The following is a 24,739-nucleotide window of genomic DNA, read 5'->3' on the forward strand; positions in this document are numbered from 1 at the left end:
TGAACTTAGGTGTGGGGGTGAGAGAGAGTTGTATGTTCAGATGCCACCCATACCCTGGAAACAGCCTCATTATTCATGGGACTGGTAACCCAACCGACCGACAGCTCTTGAGCCATGCCAGTGGGAGCAGCAGGCCCTGCTGCTTGGCACATCTGGTGCCACTGGCGAGGTTACTGAGGAGAGTGACTTGGTGAGTGGCAGGCCATTGCTAAGCCCACCTGGGCAATGCAGGCACCAGGGTCAGGCTAATCCTTTGCACTAGCAGAAGAGGCAGTACTGAGGACTGGTCTAGACTTGCCTGGCTCCCAGCAAGGTTCTTTGGCAGGGGATTGGAAAGGGGGGATAGAAGGCTGAGCATTGCTACCAAAAAGCCTTCCCACCATGGGACTGACACCCCCAACCCCTTCTACCCCGTATGCCCCTGCCAACAACAGTAATAAAAGAGGAAATGAATAAAATCTTAAAACCTCCAAATCTACACCAAGCAGAGGGAGATGCACCAGAGAACCCATGAAATTCACTTGGGACTTCTCTAATTCTCCTGATTTTACATGGAAGCTGCTCAGAAACTACAGTGCTGGGTGGCAGGATAAAACCCATACAGTGTCACAGACCTGGATTCTGTGTAATAAGATCTGTGTATGAGAGAGAACCTGATGGAGGTCAGAGAGATTAAGGCCAGAAGGGATCTTATAGCCTAACCTCCGGTATATCACACATGGCCAACAGCACCCGCACACAAACTCTACAGCTGAAATGAGACCAAAGTATTCCAGCCCACAGGGGACTATGCTGTTATGTGCCACAGGCAGAGAATAGGAGGGACCGAGGGGGGGATAAGAGAGGACCGCTGGTCAGGTGTAGCTTTCGATAGCACAGATCAGTGCTTTGCCCCATTGCCTGGGGCATTACAGCTGGACTGGCCAAAACGCTGAAGAATAGACTAGCTTGGCCAAGGGGGAGTGGAGCTGAGGAAGCCTTTTTCATCTCTAATCCTGCTACAGTTCTGCGCTCATACCTCATCCTCTGGCTGTTTATATCGTGATAGCGCCTAGGAGCTCCAGATATGGCCCCCATGGCGCTAGGCATTGTATGTACACAGAATAAAAAGACCATCCCTGTCCCAAAGAGTTGACCATCCAAGCATAAGACAAGAGGCAACAGGTGGAGACAGACAGAATGATGGGGGAGCACAAAATCGTCAGGTAAAACTGACCTGTCTAGTCCCTGTCCCAGAGTGACTGAATGAGTGGTATAAATGAGTCACCAGCATATTGACTCGTTCAAAATTGAGTTGGATGTTTAAGTCTTGCAGTGAACCCATCTGATCGCCCTAAACAAAGCCAGCTTGAGGCAGAGGGTGGTGGAGGAGGCCTAGGAGCTGTGGGAGCTGGTTGTGGTTCAGCGGGGGGGGCTCTTGTCCAACTCCAGTCCCCACAAAAGGGGCTGGGGCCGCTTCTGGGCTGAGATGTAAAACTGAGTTCCCTGCAATCATTAAAGGACACCTTGGCACTTCTTGGAAGAGGCAAGATGTTTGTCCTATGTCCTGGTCTGGTCATTCTAGTGTTCTTACGACTCCTCCTTCCTTGCGTTCATCCCATCCTTCTTCATCAGAGAGCATCTTGCTCATGATGCAGAAGGGAAACAGACAAGCAGGCGACTTAGTCGTCTAGTTTCGCTCATGTATCTCTACAATCCTCGCAGCATTTCAGCTGCACCCAGAATTCCTCACATCCTGGCTTACACCACTGCATTCTGTTGCTGCGAGCTGTTAAATAGCTGTGTCATGCCGCTCCAGAGGTAGCTGCATTTCTCTGTGAAGTGAAGTGATCTGAGTGTTTGCCTTGGGCATCAGCCTGTAGGTCTGCAAATGCTTTGAAGTCCTTTGGGCTAGTAATAGTTATTGTTCCAATTAAAAAATATACATTATTAATGACGGGTAAGAACTTTAGCCAAGCTTTTAAAAAGAGATTGGAATTTCGAGCACGTCGATATTGGGTATCCAACCTGAGTCACCTTACAAGAAGAGGCCTGGTTTTCACCCCGAGAACACTTCTAAAAATCAAGCCCATTTACAACACCTCAGGGTGGGCCCCCAAAATCACGTCTCTTTTGCAGACTGTTACTTAGTGTCTCCTGAAAAGCTCATACCTTAAAAGGAGGCATCTCTGGAGTCCTGTGCCCTCGAGCCCTTTCAGTGCTGGCAGTCCGGCTGTGTCACCTTGTCTGTATCTTTTCAGAAAGAGATTTACTCCTCTGCAGCCCGGTGCAGGTTGGTGAGTGAAAGGAAATGAGCGCAGAAGTGGTGGCTGCAGAGCCTGCCGGAGGAGAGATGGATGCCCTGTGCCCAGGGCTGCTGTTGCCCACCTCGGGAGAGGCAGGAACCGGAGGAAGTCAGGGGGCCTCCAATGACTGCGTGGCAGGGACTTCCCCGTTGACTGTGGGACAGAGCTTGTTGCTGACGGATGCGTCCATGGCTGGGGACGGAGCTCATGCCGAAGCAGCTGAGGTGGAAATATTTGTAGAGGCTGTGGCAGGCAATGTGTCTCTGAGCAGTCCAGGCAACACCACAGGTATGGCCACATTGAGGGGGCAGCACTATACGAGGATCAAAGATCCTCCCAGGGGGGCGTCCCCCTGCCATGCCACCCGCCCATGTGTCAGGGAGGCCAAGGCTAGTTCTTTAGTCCCTTCTGTCTGGAAGAGCAGACATGATGCTCCAGCCAGTCTTGTGGGGCAGGTTGTGTGGATGTGTCTCCCCGTGACCACCCCCACCACCACTCGCTGTGAGTGCCACCCAGGCAAAAGGCTCCAGATCTCGATTGCAGCTGTTTGACACGCGCTCTCTCTCTCTCTCCTCCCACAGAGGTCTTGGTCAAAGTGGTTGAGCTGTATTTCTGCCAGAGGTGTGGCCAGAGCTTCTCTGACCCCAGCCTGCTGACCCAGCACCAGTGCATCACGTTAGCAGCCCCTGAGCACCTGGAGCTTCCTGGTCTCCCCCAACTTCCGGGGGAGCTGCCGGCCCTGCCCAGCGAATGCAGAGGAGAACCAGCTGTCTGCCAGGAGCCAGCGCAGAGCTTGCCAGGAGCGAGCGGGCAGGGCGGGGACCTTGGCTCTGCTGCTGAGCGACTGCTGTGCCCCGTTTGCAGGGGGGAGTTTGTGCTGCCCAGTGAGCTCAAGGAGCATTTTAAGACCCATCGCAGTACCCAGGGGGCCTTGGCATGCCCTGAAAAGGGCTGCCACTTCACCCCGGAGGACCGCAAGCAGCTGCGCGGGCACCTGCGGCGCGCCCACAAGGTGACCCCAGTTTCCTGCGCCTACCGTGCCTGCCCGCTCTTGTTCCGGAGCTGCCAGGACATGAAGCTACATCACAGGAGTCATTTTCCCTTCCACTGCAGCCGCTGTGACTTCGTCTGCTCCAACGCCAAGCTCTTCAGGCAGCACACACAGAGCCATTCGCCGGAGAGCAGGGTGGGAGTGGAGCTCCGCGCAGAGCCAGGGCGGATGGAGGCGACCTGCAAGTGCGACTTCACTGCCCTGGCCGGGCAAGTCCCCAGCAAGCACCTGCGTCTGTGCTGCGGTACCTGCAGAGCCCAGGGGAACAGGGGGGAATGGGGCGGATTGAGAGCCCTCTGGCTACAGGACAGACACAGTGGCTGGCAAAAGGGCAAGCTCCCCACCTTGCCCCTACCCAGGTGCCTCAGCCCTAGGGCTGCCAGGGGAGCTCAGCCTACCGACAAGGGGGGCCCCTCACTGCCACTGGCTACTTCCTACAGGGGTGAGATTGCAGTGGCGTGAGCGGTCGCTGCTGAGCTAAGCTGGCCTGCTGGGTGGAGCTCTCTGGACACAGGGCATGGGGTGTGTGTAATGACTTCCCAGTGATCCGGGGGTAGGCGATCGACGCCCCTCCTGTGCTGTTAGTCACTCAAAAGCGGCTCCTCTCCCCAGATGCAGATGGGTAGGACAGCTGTGTTGCTCATTCGCTAGGGTAGGAGAGAGGGAGAACTCCTGCGTTCATCCCCCAGCTCTGAGACTGACTCACTGCGACTGAACAGGTCGCTTCCTCTTTGTGCTTCGGTGTCCTCAGCTGTAAAATGGGGGTCATGCTCCTGACCCACCACCCAGGAGCGGGGACTTGGCATCCGCAAAGCAGGTGGGGTCCCTCCGATAGGAGGTGCGGCAGCAGGGCCGAGTGTTGCGTGGTCCTTCCCTGTCCTCTTTGGGTTGGTCCAGTGGCCAGCTGCTTGTGCGCGTCCCCATTAACGCGAGAGAAGCCCAGCAGCCCAGAAGGTGCTGATAGGGCAGGGGAAGATGCCAGGGTCAAGTTTCAGCAGGGGCTGCTTGACCCTTGATCGCTGAGCTTTCAAAGAGCGGGTCCCTCCTGAGCTCTGGTGCTTTCCCCTGGGTGCGGCTGGCTTGGGAGGTTGCAGAGTTCATGCAGCCGACCTGAAGGGAAGCTTTATGGCTAAAAGTGCTGCAACTGGAACTGCAGGCTGGGAGAAAACAAATCTGGATCATCCCTAAAAAGCAGGTGCTGCTGCTGGGCTGAGCTTCGTCCAGGGGAATAAACCCCTGAAGAACCAAAATTCCCAGCTGCTTTCTACGGGGATAGAACGATGGTCGTTGCTCTCAGCCAAGTGAGCAGTGCTTGGAGACTACAAGTCCCAGCATGCAGCGCTCCATTGGATCTGCACAGCCAGGCTGTACGGCATGCTGGCGCCTGTGGTTTGAGCCGGAGGCCCATATGAAAGGTGTGGATGGCTGCACTCAGCTCTGTTCCATGCTAGCTGAGTGTGGTCCTTAGGCTCCTGCCGAGATCCTTGGTTTGGGTCATGGGCATCTCCACAAGGGGGGGTTGGGTCCTGGATTTGTTGGGCGCCAAAGAAGATTAACCCTTTCCTTTCCCTTTTGCAGCTGCCGGGGAAACGGTGGAGGAGGCAGAGAATTCCCTCGATCAGACCAGCTGGGAAGCAGAAGAGCAGGCGGCTGGCCACGGTGTGTCTGGTGGCACCAGGGAAGCATCTGACGAGGGTCCGAGACTGCCAGCAGAGGAAGAAAACTCTGAGAGCACCGGTGATGAATCGCTGGAGGAGGAAGAGGAAGAGAGCGCCTGTGAGGCAGAAGCCAAAGGAAATGAGAAGGTGGCTTCTAAGAAAGCCAAGGCACCTCGGGCCCAGCAGGTCAAAGGTAGGGCACCCCATTGACACGTGACCGACGTGACTGGTCCGGGAGCTGGCGGGCAGAACTTCCACTAGCCGGCGCACACCAGAGCTGGGTGACGAAGGCCAGTGTGCAGTGGGCAGTGTGGGCATGTCGGGCAGAGGACATGAGATTGTGGGTTATTTATCTAGGAAAGCAGAAGAGCTGGAGGAGACTTGGCTGATGTTTGGGGGATTTCCAAGGGCATGATGGGAACAAAGATCACAATGGCAATGGGAACAAAGATCAAATGGCACTGGGAACAAAGAGTGTACGGTGAACCGTCGCTTTACGCCATACCCAGTCAGCGTGCCTAAGAGGATACGCCGGAGTACCTGCTTTGTGAAGAGGGGCTGGATAATTTAGTTAGCAATAATACTTGGTCACATTTCCTATAATAGGGACAATCAATCCAAATGCATATGGTCAGGAAGGGTTTCCCCGCTGGAGTCCTTCCCAAGAGCATTATGCTGGGCTTCACTTTGCTATGAAGTATTGGCCACTAGCTTCTGTGGTAGGCAAGATCCTGGGTTTGATGGGCCAAGTGGTCTGCTCTAGGCTGACCAGCCCTGTGCCCCAAGAAAAGGGACGGTACTGTTGTGCTGCCGGATGCAGAGGGTGAGCTGGGCCAGGCCAATGCAGAAATCCCAGAGGAGCCGTGGATTCCTGCTGACCCATCCGCTGGAAGGTGTGATGACCCTGCAAGCAGGACCATTACAATCCCAGCAGCTGTCCTGGATTCTCTCCGCAGAGAAGCGAGCCTTGCGGGCCACAGAGGCAGAGCATGTTGGCTCCCCAGTTAATCCAGCCCCAGGAGCTGTTACGGTTCTGAAAGTGAGATCAAAGCCAGTCTGGGATGGTGCCTGTGAGTGGTGTGTCTGTGAAGCCACAGCTTTGTCCAAGTGACAGCCAGACAAATTCCAATGAGAAATTAGGCACAAATTGTTAGCCGCGAGGGCGATTAACCTCGAGAACAAACTCCCCTGGGGAATGGGGGATTCACCAGCTTTAGAGCGGCCTGGCTGCCTTTCTGGAAGATGCTTTAGCCAGACATGTTACTGGGCTCTGCAGAGGGATAACGGGGTGAAATGTAATGGCCTGTGGTAAACAGGACTCAGGTTCGATGATCTAATGGCCCCTTCTGTCCTTAACTCTGGGAATCTAAGCACACCGGGAGATTCATAGTGCTGGTTTTCACACCAACCTTCATTTGATCTGTGAAAAGAAGCGTAGAGTGAGTGAAGCCTGGTCCTAGCTCCTCCTTCTGGCTGCATAACAGGTGGCTGCCTGATGCGGCCCGAGCCAGCTCAGCAGGGCCCAAGCCCATTGGAGGCAGATGTTAGCAAAGGTCCAACACCCAAATGCTTTAATGCTGGGCTGCTGCTTCTCGACTCAGGTGTAGCAGGGGCAGTGGGTTGGCTGAAGAAGGTAGGCTGGTCCCCTCTTGCTCCAGACGTGGCTTCGGGCGGCAGGTCAGCATCGGCGGAGTTAGTGAGCTTTGTGTGGCGAGAAGTGGAAATCGCTTGGGGGCTGGCATCCATGCAGCCAGTAATGCAGGTGTCTGCAGGCAGCGGCTGGCTCCAAGCGCAGGGTTTGCTGTTGACGTGCCTGAGTGAGGCTGGCTTCCTCCCCAGGGATGATCAGCCACACCTAATGAGCCTTTGGTTCTGGGCTCCATTTATTGTCCAGATGACCACAGGCTCAGGGAAGGGAGGCAACACTTCCAGCCAGGGCTTTCTACCCAACTATGACTCCTGGGCTTCCCACCTGGAGTCTCCCATCCTCAGGGACCTCTGCAGGAGAGAGTCTCTTCCTGCACCTTCACTCTGCAGTTCCCCCTCACTAGGGCCACTTACTCCTGTCCCTGCTGGGTCTGACCTGGCAGCTCTCCGTGCTCTGTTGTGTGTTGGCTCCGGGCTGACCGGGGATGGTTTCCTTCGCAGGGGATGTAGCGGAGGGCTCCGAATACCTCTTCAAAACCCACATGTGCCCAGAGTGCAAACGGTGCTTCAAGAAGCGGACGCACCTGGTGGAGCACCTGCACCTGCACTTCCCAGACCCCAGCCTGCAGTGCCCCAACTGCCAGAAGTACTTCACCAGCAAGAGCAAGCTGAAAATCCACATGCTGCGCGAGACAGGGGAGAAAGCTCACCGCTGCCCGCTCTGCCACTACAGCTCGGTGGAGAAGAACGCCCTCAACCGCCACATGGCCAGCATGCACGAGAACATCTCCAACTTCTACTCCGACGTCTACGCCTGCCCCGTCTGCCAGGAGACCTTCCGGCTCAGCCAGGCCCTCAAGGAGCACCTGAAGACCCACAAGGCCGAGCCCAAGAGGCTGAGCTGCTTCCAGGGCGACTGCGGCTACTGCAGTGAAGACCGCAAGGAGTTCATCCGCCACCTCAAGGAGGCCCACGGCATCAAGGCAGTGGAGTGCAAGTACCACGCCTGCTCCTTGCTCTTCGGCACGGCCGAGGCCATGGAAGCCCACCGCAAAACCCACTACGCTTTCCACTGCCAGCAGTGTGACTTTGTCTGCTCCAACAAGCACGTCTTCCGCAAGCACAAGAAGCAAGGGCACCCCGGCAGTGAGCAGCTGCAGTGCGGCTTCTGCCCCTACGCCACCTTCAACCCCGTGGAGTTCCACGACCACGTGGGGAAGATGCATGCCAACGAGAAGATCCACAAGTGTGCCGAGTGCAGCTTTGCCACGGCGCACAAGAGGGTGCTCATCCGCCACATGCTGCTGCACACAGGTGAGTCGCCTCGCCGGCTGGCAGGGACCAACAGCCTCTCGGCTTCCCCATTGCGCTGCTTTTCTGGGGGGTCGATCAGCTGTGGTGTGCTGCTCCACCAGGTGGGAATGTGAACTAATGGTTAGAGCGTGGAACAGAGTCAGGACTCCTGGGTCCTACCCCCAGCTCTGGGAGGGAGTGGGATCCAGTGGTTAGAGCAGGGGGGCGAGGAGTCAGGACTCCTGGGTCCTACCCCCAGCTCTGGGAGGGGAGTGGGATGTAGTGGTTACAGCAGGGGGTGCTGGGAGTCAGGACTCCCTCGTTCCACTCCCAGCTCTATATCCTTGAGTAAGAGCCTTAAGCTGGCAGATTGCACTGCCAGAGGGACAGAATACCAAGGCAAGACCACCATGCTGTTCCTGGGTGTGGTTCTCGTCAGACCTGTCTGCAGTGCAGCGTGGCAGGCCGGGCCCCGTCCCGTGGTGGGCAGGTGGGTCATTGCCCTGGCAGCTCTGCAGCAGAGGCCGGTGCCCGATCTGAGCTTGAGGAGAGGTGAAGGGATTTGGGCTGGTTCTCACAGGAGCCAAGGCGACAGCAGGTCACACAAACGAGAGGAGCTGGTGCCTTGCACGCTCCCTCAGAGGAGGCCTGTGGGAGGGGCTGGTGGGCAGGTCGCCGGCCAGCGAGAGCAGTGGTGCTGAGATGTGGGGCGGGAGGGGGCGTGTGAAGTTATGGGCTCTCTCTACCCCAGGTGAATAGATTCTCTCTCTCCCCTGTCACTAGGGGAAAAGCCTCACAAGTGTGAGCTATGTGACTTCACCTGCCGGGACGTGAGCTACCTGTCCAAGCACATGCTCACCCATTCCAGCGACAAGAACTACATGTGCACCGAGTGCGGGTACGTCACCAAGTGGAAGCACTACTTGAACGTGCACATGAGGAAGCACACCGGAGACCTCAGGTACGTGCCGCCGGGTCACCCGTCCGGCGACAGCCAGTCGGCTCCTCTCTCCTGTCAACGGCAAATCCCCATAAAGAGGGCAGGGCTGGTCGCTTAGCTCAGGGCGTCCCAAAGGCAGCCTGTGGAGACGGCAGGTCCCTGCATCTGATGCTCCCTCTCGATCCACAAGGCCTGGCTGTTTCCGATGCTGAGATCTGTAGGCGCTGTGGGTGGCAGGTCCAGGGAGGCTGCAGCCTGTTCCATTTATTGCAAATTAGGGATGTCTGTTGGGCCACTGCAGCTCTGGGATGGGCAGAGCCTGCCTGGCTACCATTGGCTTAGTGGCCAGTGTTCTGCATCCTCACCCACTGAGCTGAGGACTCTTCCCAGGCCCAGATTCCCCTCCTGGCCTACGGGGGGCTGGAATGCTGCCAGCATCGTGCGTACTGCTCTCTGCAGTAACTCGACGTGTGGGGAGCAACCTCAGGCACTGGCAGGAAGCAGGGCACGCACCGCAAATTGGCTGAGAGTCCTGTGCTTAGCTTTCACCGACCAATTATCAAGTCTGAACTCCTCAGGGGCTGTAATACTCCAACCATGGAGTCACAGACAGTCCGTCGCCACCCAGGTGAGTCTGCCTTTGTGATAGCTGGTCTCTCACAGCACGAATCACAGCAATATTCAGGTTACTCCCTGTGACGAAGCGGAACTGTTCTTAATGTTTCCTCTGAATAGTGTGGGGGTGCCTCAGTTTCCCCTAGGCAGTTCTTAAGTATCTAGGTGGTGGGATAAGGGGGTATGATCGTTGCAGAGCCCTAGAGGGCAGATGTGTGCAGGGGTCTGGACACAGAGAATGGCCGACACCCTGTTTCCTGGCAACTGATGGCTGGGCCCTTCCCCCCTGCAAGGCGAGAGCTAAAGTGTTGGAGAACAAAGGAATCCGGTGACCTCCTGGCCCGGGACAGGGACAAAGCCCAGAGGAGGAGGGGCTGGAGGGGGAGTCAGTTTGGGGCTGGCTGGGGACCAGGAGTGAAGGGCAGACATGGTTGTCTGGCTCACTGCCCCCCAAAATGGACCCAGCTGAGGGGTCCTGTTCTCTGCACCTGCAAGCTCTGTTTTAGACCATGTTCCTGTCGTCTAATAAACCTTCTGTTTTACTGGCTGGCTGAGAGTCCCGTCTGACTGCGAAGTTGGGGGGCAGGACCCTCTGGCTTCCCCAGGAGCCCTGCCTGAGCGGACTCGCTGGTGGAAGCGCACGGAGGGGCAGAGGATGCTGAATGCTCCGAGGTCAGACCCAGGAAGGTGGAAGCCGGGTGAGCTGTGTGTCCTGCAGACAGGCTGCTCCCAGAGAGGAGACTTCCCCAGAGTCCTGCCTGGCTTCGTAGGGAGCAGTTCCAGAGCATCACCTGGGGACTCCGTGACAACTGGTGGCAGAGGTGCGATGTACTGCACCCCATGGATGGTGCTTCCTGCAGTAAGCGACTGGGGAGCAGTAAAACAAAGGGGGATTGACGAGGACCAGGCGTGCTGAAGGCTTAGAGAGGAGCGGTTTTGGGGGCGGTTAACCCCTGAGAGTGTGTGACCAGCGAGAAGGACTGTGCAGTAATGGGGTCCCCCTGGGGACTGCGGAGAGCAGTCTCAGGGGCGGAGGAGCCTGCGGCTTGGCCCTGGGAGAGAGAAGGACTTTTGCAGTAACAGGGTTCCCCTGGGGATTGCAGCGAGCAGTCCAAGGGGCAGAGGAGTCTGCAGCTCAACCCTGGCAAAGAGGTGGTGACCTCAAGAAGGGCTGGCACACTAGGGGTTCTCCCTGGAAACCATGGGGAGCTGAGAGCACACAGGCCTGTGAGTCCACAACAACTTGGGAAGAGCGGAGTGATGGCCTGTCACCATCTCCTTAAGAAGGACATTGTAACCCTGTGCAGAAAGAGAGGGTTGCACATTGGAAAGTTCACCAGAGCACAGTTAATCGTGCAGCTGGAGGAGGATGACCGCTCCAAATGGGGCTATAGCAGGATCTGGGAGCAGCTGGAGTGGTAGCCAGGTATCCCCAAGACTCCTGTCCCCGACCAGACGGGGGTCTTCACGATCGGGTTCCCCATCAAGGGATCGGAGACGGACAGGATTGGAGCTGAGTCCGAGAGAGCAAGAGGACTGTGAGAGACAGCGAGAGCCTGAGAAAGAGCTGCAGAAGCAGCAGCAGCATGAACTGGCGATGGTGGAGCGGAGAGGCATAAGGGACCTCCCAGGGGTGAGTGGGGATAGACCCCAGGGTGTCAGTCTGCAGGGAACCTTGATACTAAATTGCTGCCCCTGGTTAAGGAGTGGGGGGATGTGGATGCCCACCTCACTGCCTTTGAGCAGGCTGGCGATTTGAACCAGGGGGACCCTGCGGAAAAGCCCTGGTGTCTAGCTCCCTTGCTGGGTCCCAAGGCCATAGACTCCGTCAGCCAGATGGGTGGGGTGGTGGACAGGCTCCCACTCCTGGTCCCAACCTACATGTCTGTTTGGAGTCTCCTGGGTTCAGGTCCCTCGGACCCACAGTGGGAGCTGAGACCCCAGCTGAGTCGGGGGAGACACAGGCAGGGCAGAGGATCTGTTGGGAGTGGCAAGGTGCTTGGTAAGGAAAGTTTGGATGAGCCTAGGCAGCCTTGTGAGCTGATGGCTGTGTCTAGTCAGCAGGGTGGGAAGGCGAGGAGAGTGGAAGATGAGTGTCCCTGGACCTTACCTGTTACGTGGGTGGAGAATTGGGACAGTGAAGGAAACGTGCCTCTGTCTGTCAGGGGTATTGACTTGCCTATGGAGGGAGCTTGTTGTTGTAGTTGTCAGTTGTCTGTGACCAGCCTTGTGTGCTGGGACCAGGGGAATGAGATCCCAAGCTGTGTGTCTGGGAAAGGAGAAAGTGTGTCCGGCTCTTCTTTGTCTGTGGAGCAGACAGAAGGGCCCTTTCAGCCTGTGATGGTTGAGGGTCGTGCAGTTGTCTCAGAGCTGGTTCTGGATTCAACTAAAGCCCAGGAAGGGAAGGGTCCTAAGTTTGTGTCTGCTTGGGAGAATGGCCCTGTAACTAGGTCGTATCCAGTTAGTGTCTATGTAAAATCCCAGAGCCCAGACAATTCTGGTGCTTGTATTTTGCCCATTGCTAGTGTGTGGCTGGGAAAGGCTGTAGCAACTCTGTCTAATCAGGGTGAGATCCTAGCCAGGGCACAAGGAGAGCATGAAGATGATGTGATTGTGTTACCTACTGAGGGTGTGGAAACCTGTAGCAAGAGGGAAAAGATTCCTGAACTTGTGGGTGGCAAAGGGAAGGAGAATGCTTCTGACCTTTTATCTAGCAAGTCTATAAGTTTGCCTGAAAGGAAGTCTGTAAGTTTGCCTGAAAGGGGATTGTGTAGGAATCCGCCGGATGGGCCAGAGGTGATTCTGGATGTAAGGGAGACCCAGAAAGAGTCTGTTGTTGCTCAGGAAAGTGTTCCTCTAGAGCAAGCCCTAGGGAAAGAGGGTCAGAGCAGAATTTCTGTGAGGGGTGAATTGTTGCATAGAAAAGCCCTAGGGAAAGGAATCCTCATGGTAGTCTTTGCAAGCAGTTTACTGCAACTGAAGGGTATGAAAGTGATTTAATCAAGAAAGTTTCAGTTCCTAACAGCAAGAAATTTTCTGTTGTGAATGGGTCCACTGACTTTCCTGTTGAAAGATCCAGTGTGGATAGCTTTGAGAAGGTCTCGGATGAAGTGAAAGCTGTTAAGAAAGTTAAACCGTCCTATAACCAAGTGGCTGTGTTTGGCCAGCTTGTTGGGGAGACAAGGTTATTGAGAAAGGAATGTCTCCATGCTAGTTCTGTAAGTGAACAGCATGTGGCCCAGGTCAAGCTGGGGGCTCTTAACCAAGAGAGCCCGAATTGCAGCCCTCCAAAGTGGAGCGCTGGGAGAAGACCCGATCCCAGTTTGACTCCCACGGGTTTTGGGGTGGCAAAAGGGCACGGGCTGCATAAACCTTCCTACATGCGGCATGCGAGTGCTATTGACCACCCCCTGACCTAAGGGAGGGCATGAAACTGGAAGGGTGTAAAACTGGAAGGGCCTAATGTAACTCCCACCAAGGAAGGGAGAGATGCTGGGGCTTCCATGGGAACGTTGGTGGGTTCGAACTTCTCCAGGTCACCGGCTAAAGTGACCCTGCTCAGTTCGGTCTCGAAGGGGGGAGAGATGTGACAAAGCGGGACACTTCTTAATGTTTCCTCTGAATATTGTGGGGGTGCCTCAGTTTCTCCTATGCAGTTCTGTATGATCGTTGCAGAGCCCAGGAGGGCAGGTGTGTGCAGGGATCTGGACACAGAGAATGGCCAACACCCTGTTTCCTGGCAACTGATGGCCGGGGCCCTTCCCCCCTGCAAGGCGAGAGCTAAAGTGTTGGAGAACAAAGGAATCCGGTGACCTCCTGGCCCGGGAAAGGGACAAAGCCCGGAGGGGAGAGTCAGTTTGGGGCTTGCTGGGGACATGGAGTGAAGTGCAGACGTGGTTGTCTGGCTCACTGCCCCCCAAAATGGACCCGGCTGAGCGGTCCTGTTCTCTGCACCTACAAGCTCTGTTTTAGACCGTGTTCCTGTCGTCTGATAAACCTTCTGTTTTACTGGCTGGCTGAGAGTCACGTCTGACTGGGAAGTTTGGGGGCAGGACCCTCTGGCTTCCCCAGGAGCTCGCCTGAGCGGACTCGCTGTGGGACGCGCACGGAGGGGCAGAGGATGCTGAATGCTCCGAGGTCAGTCCCAGGAAGGTGGAAGTTGTGTGAGCTGTGTGTCCTGCAGACAGTCTGCTCCCAGAGAGGAGACTTCCCAAGAGTCCTGCCTGGCCTCGTAGGGAGCAGTTCCAGAGCATCGCCCGGGGACTCCGTGACACTCCCAGGTCAATTGCATCTTAGATCTCACACCAAAGATAATGCTTGTAGCCAATCCTGTAGTAAACTATGTATAGATTTATTATATAGGACAAGGAGATTAGAGAATTTTTTACTAAGTTAAAGCAGGTGAACATACATGCATAAATGAAGAACAATCTTAAGTTTCAAAAAGTAATAGAAGTTTCTATAATGAGCAAGCCCTATATATCCTTTAGGGCTCACCCAGGCTAAGCAGCTGGAAATCTCTTGCTTATACCTAAAAACCTTGCACCCCTGAATCCAAGTAGCACAGAGATCCCTAGTTCCTTTTGTTTGGGGTTTTTATCCCCCTCCTGTCATGTGAACTGAGCTGCAAACTCAGCTGATGAGAGGAATCCTCTTGCATGACTCATCTTCACACACAGGAGAGCAGAACAACAAACGTCTTTTGTCCTCTTTAATTTCCCGCAATAGTCCATCGCGTGTCGATGGGCCTTTCCTGTTAGGAAGGACAAACACCTTCTGTTGGAGACCAGCAGTTCATACTAGTTAATGTCTCTCTCCTGGCTGGTGATTTACAGAGGCTCACAATATAACCACTCCGATATTACCTTGCAACACAGCATACAGCTATTATAACAGATTAACGCTGGCAGCCACCCACAAGAATTCAATAACGTCTAAACACTATACCCATTCTTATAACCCTAGTGCCTCTCTTACCAGCACTAACGCACAGGGGAGCCAGACTGGTCCCAGCCCTGGATTTATCTGTGTTCAGTTGAGACATGGGGACCTTGGTAGGAGCCAGCGTCACAGAAGGCTCAGCCGCTGGCTGCGTGCATCACATGGCGTAGCAGCTGTTCCTGTGGCCAGCTGAAGGACAATGGTAACAGGCCCTGCAGAGAGTACAGTCCTTGCCCAAATGGTTTGGTGATCCCACTACAAAGCCTCCAGACTGGTGAGGGTGAAGCAGAGACCACCAGGAGTGGGGGGAATCCCTGAGGCTGTGCCAAGGAACTGGGAATCCCCAGGCTGGATTGACGTGAAGGGCAGCACAAAGGGCCTGATCCTGAGAGGTGCCAAGGGCCCACGCTCCCAAGGAGATGGCTCCAGAGCGTAATAAATGCCCCTTCGCTTGTTGTCACCTTCTGGGGAGGTGGGTTGACCCTGAAGTGAACCCCGGTGCGCTGCGCTGGAGCGGGTGCTCTCCCCAGCCTCACTGTGGCAGTTGCGTCCCGCTGCTCAGGCCATCTGACGGTGTCTGTTGTCTCTGGCAGGTATCAGTGCAACCAGTGTTCGTACCGCTGCCACCGGGCAGACCAGCTGAGCAGCCACAAACTGCGCCACCAGGGCAAGAGCCTGATCTGCGAGGTGTGCGGCTTCGCCTGCAAGCGCAAGTACGAGCTGCAGAAGCATGTGCAGATGAAGCACTCACAGAACTACCAGGTGCCCGTCTTCCAGTGCCGGTACTGCAGCTACCAGACCCAGTACAAGCAGGCCCTCCTCAACCACGAGAACTGCAAGCACACCAAGCAGAAGGAGTTCCGCTGCGCCCTCTGCTCCTACTGCACCTTCAGCAACACCAGCCTCTTCTTCCACAAGCGCAAGGCCCACGGCTACGTGCCCGGAGACAAGGACTGGCTGGAGAACTACGCCAGCAAGGAGCTGGAGATCAGCTCGGCGGATGTGCTGCTGAACTATGACATCAGCGTGGCTCTGAGGTCCGACTCCAACTCCTCCCTGTCTGGGAAGGAGCTCTGGCAGAAAAGCAAACCCTCTGCCTTGGAACCCCAGCAAGAGGCTTCTCAGCAGGCTTTCGTTGTGCCCCTCTTTGGCCACGTCACTGGGCAGCTGGGAGGCAGCGCTGAGATGGCGCGAGGACTGGCAGAGGAAGAGAGGGGTCCTTCCACCGAGGTGGGCCCCCTGGAAGATTCCCACGTGCAGGCCGCTTCCGCAATGGCGGAGGACTCGGGGATGCTGAATGATGCCGGCGACGCTGTTGAAAGCTGCACGTTGCACTTGGAGACGCTGGATGTCTCGGCAGACCCTGTGCTGGGGCTCGGGGCCAGCGAGCCTCCGGCAGCCCAGCCAGAGAATGCAGACACCCTGAGCTGCAAGGACCCAGCCTATGACGTTCTGAGCTCACGGGACGCGCTGGTCCTGGAGGAGAATGACAACGGGCTTGAAGATGTCCCTGACTTTGAGGAAGAGCCGGAGGTCCAAGGGCAGGAGAGGCTGGAGGGCAGTGCTGGTGGCATGGCCTGTACCGCGAGTGCAGAAGAGAGCCATGAAAAGGACCCTCAGCGGGGGCCCGAGGATTGCTGTGATGGGCAGTGCCCCGACCCCGACGTCGTGCCGGAGACTAGAGAGGCCAGTATGCAAGAGCCCTGGTTTAGCATCATAAAGCCAGCTGAGCAGAGCCGTTTTTCTGCCCCCGAAGACCCAGCCTCCCCGTGCACCGAGGCCAAGGCGGGGCCGCAGTCGGAGTCGGTGCTGAAAGCTCTCCGGAAGCAGGACAAGGAGCAAGCGGAAACGCTGGTCTTAGAAGGGAGGGTGCAGATGCTGGTGGTTCAGTCGGAGAGCCAGATCTTCAAGTGTGAGAAGTGCTCATACATCACGCGAAAGGAGAAGTCCATGGCCCTGCACGTCAAAGCCGGCTGCCAGAGCCGGAAGACCCCACTGGTGTGCCGGGATTGCGGCGCCAGCTTTAAGCAGCAGCGGGGGCTCAACACCCACCTCCTCAAGAAGTGCCCCGTGATCCTGAGAAAGAACAAGCCTCTAAAGCCAGCCGTTCAGGAGCAGCCTGGCAGCACAGGCATGGAGCATGGCCCGGGAGGCTCGGAGGAAGGGGAAGTGAGCAGCATTCCCGAGCCCCCCTGGGAGCTAGATCGGGTGCCCGTGAAAGCATCCTCCTCGAGCAGGCCCTTCCCCGAGGTGCCGTCGGCGGGCAGCCCAGCCCCCAGCAAGGCACTTGAGGGTGCAGCTGAGAGCACGGTGGCAGAACTGCCTGTGCCAGAAGATCACGGCCAAGTGGAGGAAGCCAAGTGCCCGTCCCTGCCTGAGAAATACCGGCTGGAGCAGGGGAAGCTCCACTGCAACTCCTGCTCTTTCGTCTGCTCCAGGGTCTCCACCATCAGCTCCCACGTGCAGGACGGGTGCCGGAGCCTGGAGCAGTTCCGGTGCTCCCTGTGCTCAGGCGCCTTCCGGTCCAGGCGGGCCCTGAGAAGCCACCACTTGGAAAAGCACGTCAAGCTGGAGTCCTCCCGGCCTCCGGGAGAGGAAGGCAGCGCACCCGCCAGGCCCCTGGAGGAAGGAGCGGCTCGGGATGGGCACCGAGAGACCAGCCCAGCTGGCAAAGGGAAGGGCCAGCCCAGCAAGGCCGTGGGCGTGAAGGCTGCCAGGAAAGCTGCCCGGTGCAAGAGGCGGCGCTTCTCCTGCCCCACCTGCCCCTTCACGTGCCACCAGGAGCGGGCCATGAAGACGCACAAGAAGCGAGGCTGTGTCAAGCTGGATGAGTTCCGCTGCCCCACCTGCCCCTTCACCTCCAAGGGGGCCACTGCCCTGCGGCTGCACCGCACCCTTCACCGCACGTACTGCAGCAAGCGGCCGCAGCTGCAGTGCCGGCAGTGTGAGTTCACCTGCAAGCAGGCCCGCTGCCTCCGCCAGCACGTCCGCATCAAGCACGAGGGGGTGAAGCCCCACAAGTGCCTCTACTGCGACTTCAGCACCACGCGGCGCTACCGGCTGGAGGCCCACAAGTCGCTGCACACCGGGGTGGGCCGAATCGCCTGCAGCGTCTGCAGCCAGACCTTCGGCACCAACTCCAAGCTGCGCATCCACAAGCTGCGGGTCCATGAGAAGAAGCCCACGCACTTCTGCCTCCTGTGCGACTACAGCGGCTACCTGCAGAACGACATCACCCGCCACGTGAACAGCTGCCACCGCGGGGAGCTGAAGTTCTCGTGCGCGCGCTGCGAGGCCCGCTTCAGCTCCGAGACGGCCCTCAAGCAGCACGTGCTGCGCCGGCACGAGGAGAAGGTCTCCCACCGCTGCCCGCTCTGCAGCTTCGTGTGCCACAGCGAGGCCACGCTCAAGTGCCACGCCCAGAAGCAGCACCCGCACCTGGAGTGCGGCGCCTGCAAGGAGACCTTCGCCAGCCGGGAGGCGCTGGAGGAGCACAAGACGGTGCACTTCAGCCACCGCTGCGACCACTGCAGCTTCGCCGCCAAGGAGCGGCAGCAGCTGGTGCGCCATTACGTGGAGAGCCACGAGCCCGCCACGGCGCAGGACAGGCCGCTCAAGTGCCCCTTCTGCGACTTCGCCTGCCACCACCAGCTGGTCTTCGACCACCATGTGAAGGGCCACGGGGGCACCCGTGTCTACAAGTGCTCCGACTGCGACTACACCACCAAGAACAAGCAGAAGATCACGTGGCACATCAGGATCCACACCGGAGAGAAGCCGTACAAGTGTCATCTGTGCAAGTACGCCTGTGCTGACCCCTCGCGCCTAAAGGTGAGTCCAGCCCGCTGCTGCCCGGCTCCTGCAGGTGTGGGGGACTTCCCCTGGGGCAGCGCCCAGCCCGCTGCTGCCCGGCTCCTGCAGGTGTGGGGGACTTCCCCTGGGGCAGCGCCCAGCCCGCTGCTGCCCGGCTCCTGCAGGTGTGGGGGACTTCCCCTGGGGCAGCGCCCAGCCCGCTGCTGCCCGGCTCCTGCAGGTGCCGGGAGCGGGGACCTTCTCCTGGGGCAGCACCTGGCCTGATGCCGCCCACTCCCGAGGACAGGGTAGTGGGGAGTGTCCCCTGGGGCAACACCCAGCCTGCGGCTGCCCAGCTCCTAGCTGGGACAGTCCCTTGGGCCAGTGTCAGGCCCTTCCTTGCCCCATCAGTGGGAGGAATTAGACTGCCCAGACATGAGCTGCTCACGAGACACACGCTTCCCGGTGCTCAGGCAGTCAGTGAGATCCGAGCAGGGGCTGGCGTGTCTGGACTGCAGGAAATATCGTGTCCCCACGTAAGGACCAGCCCATGGCCGGCTCGTAACAGCGTACAGAGTGGGGATGGCCCTGTGTGAGACGGGTAGTTCCCCAGGTCAGGCTGGGGAGGGGGAGAGATGATATTCCACGTGCTTAAGGAGGCCGCACGGCCTAGAGGACTGAGCTGAGTGCTGGGAGTCGGGAAGTCCCGAGTTCTAATTCTGGCTCAGCCATGGATTCCCCTCATGGCCTTGGTCCCGTTGCCTTGCCTCTTGGCCTCAGTCTCCCCATCTGTGCAATGGGGGGTGGCTATCCTGAATCCCCTTCCCCCTCGCCCCCCGTGGTGCAGGAAGGCCTGGTCAGCGTTAGTGGGCGCCCGGTGCTTGGATGGTGTGCAGGCGCCGAGCGTTACTCTAACAAACAGTTCCCGTCGCTGGGAAAAGTCCGAGAAGGAGCTAGGCTGGGCAGTGTGCCCAGGCCTGGCTGTGGGGGAGAGGACCTCCGAGCTGAGAGCCTGGCGCTGAAAACAACCAGCCCCTGGGCATCGTACACCACAAATGCTAATAATCCCTAGCTCTGACCTCAGGCCTGTCGGCTGGGGATCTAACAGCGCCTCAGCAAAGAGGTCAAGATCATGACCTGCATGGTACAGCTAGGGAAACTGAGGCACAGAGCCATGACTTCCCAGTGACAGAAATGGGAATAGAACCCAAGTCTTCTGCCTCCCAGTCCAGTGCTCTAGCCACTAGGCCATGCTGCCTCGACCTCGGAACACAAGGCAGGGCAGAACCAGGGTGGGCTGGCCAGTGGGGTTGCATCTGAGTCCGGTGACCTCCGCGCTCTCTCTCTCCAGTACCACATGCGAATCCATAAGGAAGAACGGAAATACCTTTGTCCAGACTGTGGCTACAAGTGCAAATGGGTGAATCAGCTGAAGTATCACATGACCAAACACACAGGCAAGTGCCGGGAGGGGCGGGAAGGGAGGTCGCTGTGGGTCAGCAGCCCCCACAGCTGGGCCGGCGCCAGGCGCTGAGCCTTGAGGGGCCTGGTCAGGTCCAGGCCGGGCTCTTACTGAGTGGGGCTCTTCTCCCACTCGGCACCCGCAGTGCCTCTGAACACGGGGCCTCCGTGAAATCAACGAGCAGCCCGTCCGGCGCTGACTCCTCCTTGGGGAGGGCCCCTGCAGCTGCTCCCGCTGCTTCCCCAGCGGGCCCAAGCGCCTGCTCTGACCAGGGCCCTGTCGTCCTTCCTGGCATGTACCTGCGGGCTCAGCAATGGGTTTAGCTTGTCTAAAGTGGCAGGCTGCACGTCTCCTCGCGGGGGTTCCCCTGCTGCCTGAGGGGTGCTTGTGGGTAGGCCCAGTGCAGCCAGCTCCCTGGAGGAGGGGGCAGGAGACTTAGCCAGGAGCAGCCTGAAAGTTTTCTAACTACTACTTGCAGTGACGGGCAGTTGGCAGCAGGGGGCATCAGACTCCTAACTTCCTGGACTGCCAGAGGCTTGGGGGTGTGGGGGGGACACAAGCCCAGGCCTCTCGCTGGGAACAGGAGCGTGGGGCTTGTTGCTGCCATCGGCAGAGAAGGGCCCAGTGCCCTCGCTCCCCCCATGCGTGGGGCGGGCTGGTGATGGGGAGGGAGTGGCCTATGTGCAGAGTCCCTAGTGGCTGGCGCCCGCCCCCCGTCCACCCCCCCCCAAGCCCCCCAGCGCAGGCGTGGGTTGAAAGAGCCTTGGAGACGGAGCTCCTTTCTTGGGCATGGAGCCAGCCTGTCTCCGGCCCCTCTCCCGGGCCAGGGCAAGCTGCCGCCCCAGGCTGAGCGGCTCCGTCTCCCCGCCCGCCCGCCCGCAGGCCTCAAGCCCTACCAGTGTGACGAGTGCGAGTACTGCACCAACCGGGCCGATGCCCTGCGCATCCACAAGGAGACGCGGCACCGGGACGCCCGCTCCTTCATCTGCGAGCAGTGTGGCAAGGCCTTCAAGACCCGCTTCCTCCTCAAGACCCACCTGAAGAAGCACAGCGAGGAGAAGCCTTATGTCTGCAATGTCTGCTACCGCGGCTTCCGCTGGGCGGCCGGCCTGCGTCACCACTACCTCACCCACACCAACGAGCACCCCTTCTTCTGCCGCTACTGCAGCTACAAGGCCAAGCAGAAGTTCCAGGTCATCAAACACATCCAGCGGCACCACCCCGACTGCGGCCCGGGCGACCTCAGCCAGGGCGTCGGCAAGGATGCCAGCACCCCCACGCTGCACCTCCACGACGTCCAGCTGGAGCCCCCCAAGCCGGAGGCCGAGGACGGGGTCCAGCCATCGGGGCAGGGCTAGGCTGGGCTGGAGAGAGCCCAGGGCCAAATCCTCATGGGCCTCGCTCGGGGCGACTGCAAGTCCCTGTTGGCTCGCTGCAAGCGCAGCCCCTGTTTAAAGTGTACGTGTGTGTATAGGCAAATGTGTATATGGGATGTAAAATATGCGGTTGTATAAAAGGACTCTCTGATCTCGTTTCTAATTCTGACGGGCCTCAGTTTCTTTGCACCTTCGGCTTCTGTCACGAAGGCTCATGCAGCTGCTGCCCTGGACGCTGGGCCTGGGCTACATCCCCTGCGAGCCACAGTAGCCTCTGCAGCTACTGCGTGCACCGCCCCTTAGTTGAGGATGCCTCAGTGTCCCCACAGCACTCGGCGTCCACCCACCATATGAGCGACCTCTCCTAACCCCGCGTGCTGCAGATCTTGCTCCTCTGATCTGAACGTACCGCGCTGGCGAGTCAGAAGAACCGTTTCCCACGAAGGAGAATTCCAAAGCCAAGGGCGGCTGGAAAGATGGTCAGCCGAGTTCCTAAGCTGTTCAGAGGGGCGGGGTGGCTCTCCCCGTAGGAGATCCCGCGCCCAGCAGAGAGCCAGGCAGGCTTTGAAGTTACTGATTTGTCCCAGCATTAACCAGGAGTGTTTGATTAAAGTTCCTGTCATTTGAGAGGCTGAAATGTGAAGGGGCTTTTATCCAACGACAGGCTTGAGAAGCAGCATTTGCTGCTAATCGCTTGGGTGTGTTTAGCACCTGCATTTTGTGCATCGTGGTATCTTTCTGCTCTGCAGAACCCGACTTCCCTTTCTGGCCCAAATCAAACCCCGTCCCGGGAGAGGTCTCCTAATCACACCTCACACTCTACAGCACATCACATTTCAGACATGGATCTTCACAGCACACCCATGAGACAGCTAAGTGGGGAAACTGAGAGCTGGGGAGGCGGTTACTTGGCCACGCCCACTTAGCGAGTTTGTAGCAGAGCCGCGATTGGAGCTCAGTAGCACCTGTCTCTCAGACCTAAATACTACTTGCAGCCCTGTGGTCAGTTCTCCAGCCCATGCTGCCTCAGCCCTTCTTGGCTAGAGAGGCTGCTCACTGCTTGGCTGGGAAACCTCCAGGGGATGCAGGAAACAGTGGGGCTTTTCCCACTCAAGCTGCTCCCTCTGGACAGGACTCCTTCCTGACCCTGAGCTGATGGAGGGGTCTCCTCTCAGAGTTAACGCCATGGTGCGCCACTGAACGAGGCTCTCGGTGTTAACCCCCCTGGCCTGGCCACCTTCCTCTTGCTGCCCCATCCTCTCCGCAGTTCGACTTGGCTGTGTCGATTCCTCTCTCTCCCTGTCCTGAGCTGCTGGGTAGTGTTACGCAGCAGCTGCATTCCACACAAGGGGCAGCTGCATGGCAGGGAGAGGGGAAGGGTCCCTCTAGGTGCACACCCTTGTCAGGTCCACTGCAACATCGCTTAGCGCTTTGAGAGCGTTAGGTGAAGGGCTGGAACCATGCGGATTTTAATATGAATGAGCAAAGGGCTGGGATGGCACCACCCCTCCTGCTCCCATTCACTGGAGAGAGAAATGATTCTATCTGCCGATCTCAAAGCGCATTAGCCTCGGGTCTCTGGGTTTGAGCAATATTCTCCCCATTGTTCAGGTGGGAAGGCTGAGGCACACGTGGACTGGCTCGCCCCAATAGGCCGTTACCAGGCTGGCTTCATTCCTTGGTGAGGTTTTTGTTTCCAAAGCAGTATTTTACTGCGAGCTTTATCCTAGTAGCTCCTAGAGCCTCTCGAGTGGAGAGCTGTGCCCTGGCCGGCAGGGCATACGGAGCAGTCTCTGGGCAGCAGGGGACTTAACGTGCTTATGAGGAAACCGCTAGAGCGGCAGCGTTGACCTGCGGGCATCAGCTAGCTTCCCCCTTGCTGGAAACTAGACTCTAGAAGATGCTTTCTCAGGCCTTGCCTTGTATTCCCCCCGGCGCCCCGAGGATGTTAACTAGTTACAGTATGGTCGCTGCTCCCGAGCTGCTCAGCTGCATTCACTGCTTGGACCAGATCCTATGCTCCACTTAGGACTAAATCCAGAATTGCCTCTCCCCTTGTGGGGTCCAGGACTAGCTGCTCCAAGAAGCCGTCATTGGTAGATTTTATCTCCTAGCCCGTCCTGAGGTGATGTACCCAGTCAATACTGGGATGGTTGAAATCCCCCATTATTAATTGAGTTTTCTATTTTTGTTCATCCATCTTAGTATTTACACTTCTACCATTTGTAAACAAGCATGAAAAGAAGCCACCGCCCAGCCCAGCCTCTGGCTTTGTAATCAGTCTCTATTTTATTAGGTCCCTTTTATAGGAAGGGATTGTACAAGGCAACAGAGCAGCGACAAGCTCCCCCCGGTTTGTGCTGCCGCATGTTCTGTACATGGCATATAAAGGGACGTTCCATAGATACCTGAGTGAAGCAGAGAGCTGTGGAGGGAGACGGGGAAAGGCAGCACTGGTGGCTGGGGAGGCTGGGGTGTGGTCTTGGAATCCGAGATGTTTGCAGCTTCCTGGCATGGGGACTCCTAGATATTTTCTGGGTGACTCCTCTCTTGGCCTGTAGACTCCAGCAAGGCCAGGGTTAAACTGGCAAAGGTGCAGCAGCTCACCCGAGCTTGCTGTGCTCTCAGCCTGCGCCTGCGGGTGTCTGGCTCTCCTCACTTCTGCGCTCCTCTGTTACCCGTTTAACTTCTGATGGACTAGCTGCAGCCCATCTCATCCCATGCAGGATGCAATGGCGCTACCCCAGGTCCAGATGGGCCTGACCTCCAATAGGCAAGGGGAGGTGCATAGCGTGGGCACCGGCTGTCCTGTCTGAGGCAGTGGAAGCTCAGGGCTCGCTGGAAGTCCCAGCAATGCGGTGGGTACGTTACTGGTTGGGAACCATCAGCCCCTGGAATTTGAGCTGTCTGTATAGAATTCCCCTCCTGGGACCCCCATCGAGCCATAACTTCCTACTGCCCATGCAGAGGATCCGTTCTGCACTGGCTCCCTGCTGCATGCTCTTGCTTTGCTATTTGCAAACAGCCAGGCTTGCGGGGCTACGGGCTTTGGTTCTAGTCTAGCTGGAGTCTGAGGGCCAGTAGTTCTGGGGATGGATGTTAATGAACACTCGTCCCTGTGGAGAGAGCCTCGGGGAAGCGATGTGGAGCTCTGCCCTCTGCAGCGAATGCCATGCAGGTCACTAATCTGAATGACAGGGCCAGCCGCGAGAGGCTATGCTGCGAGGCCGTGTTCCATGGAGGATGCCAGGCGCATGACTGGACAGAGCGGGATTCTCTGCAGCAGCTGCTCCAGCCGAGCTAGTCTAGGACCTGCCAGGCTGGATCAGAGCCCAGGGCCATCCAGCCATCCTGTCTCCACTGGCGGCCAGCACTGCTGCTGCCCAGGCCTGTGGAGATCAGGGTAACCTGCCTCCTGGGACGTCTCCTACTCCCGTGGATTAGAGGTCGGCTCGTGCCAGGCTGGGACGGAGTTTTCCTGTTGAACTTCTTTAATCCACGGCCATCTGGCCAGGCTCCTTGGCCACTGTGCCCTTGCTCCTCTGCCCGACAGGCAAAGTGTGAGGGGACCAGGGCAAGAACACACAAGTCCTGCACTATTGCTGATCTCCCCTCGCAGCACAGTGAGGACTGCAGGGGCCAAGGCGAACTGATTCACCATCCCCATCCCTGGGCTGTC

General features: G+C 57.8%; 1 protein-coding gene across 4 annotated transcripts in view; it reads left to right on the top strand.

Moving 5' to 3' along the window:
• The window catches only part of ZNF142 (zinc finger protein 142), a 29,039-nt gene that overhangs the window by 2,425 nt on the left and 1,875 nt on the right, over positions 1-24,739 (top strand). The window contains exons 2-9 of one of the 4 annotated variants that reach the window (XM_077829432.1): positions 2,241-2,573; positions 2,867-3,580; positions 4,915-5,187; positions 7,143-7,955; positions 8,718-8,895; positions 15,024-18,261; positions 19,574-19,679; positions 20,567-21,229. In XM_077829432.1, the coding sequence (XP_077685558.1) occupies positions 2,291-2,573; positions 2,867-3,580; positions 4,915-5,187; positions 7,143-7,955; positions 8,718-8,895; positions 15,024-18,261; positions 19,574-19,679; positions 20,567-21,042 (6,081 nt within the window). In that variant the 5' untranslated portion in view covers positions 2,241-2,290 and the 3' untranslated portion in view covers positions 21,043-21,229. Of the gene's footprint in view, positions 1-2,240; positions 2,574-2,866; positions 3,581-3,638; positions 3,779-4,914; positions 5,188-7,142; positions 7,956-8,717; positions 8,896-15,023; positions 18,262-19,573; positions 19,680-20,566; positions 21,230-24,739 lie in introns of those variants that run through there. The other 3 variants (XM_077829433.1, XM_077829434.1, XM_077829435.1) reach the window with 3 other exon arrangements.

The sequence above is a fragment of the Eretmochelys imbricata genome, chromosome 11, assembly GCF_965152235.1.
Source record: "Eretmochelys imbricata isolate rEreImb1 chromosome 11, rEreImb1.hap1, whole genome shotgun sequence".
Lineage (NCBI taxonomy): Eukaryota > Metazoa > Chordata > Testudines > Cheloniidae > Eretmochelys > Eretmochelys imbricata.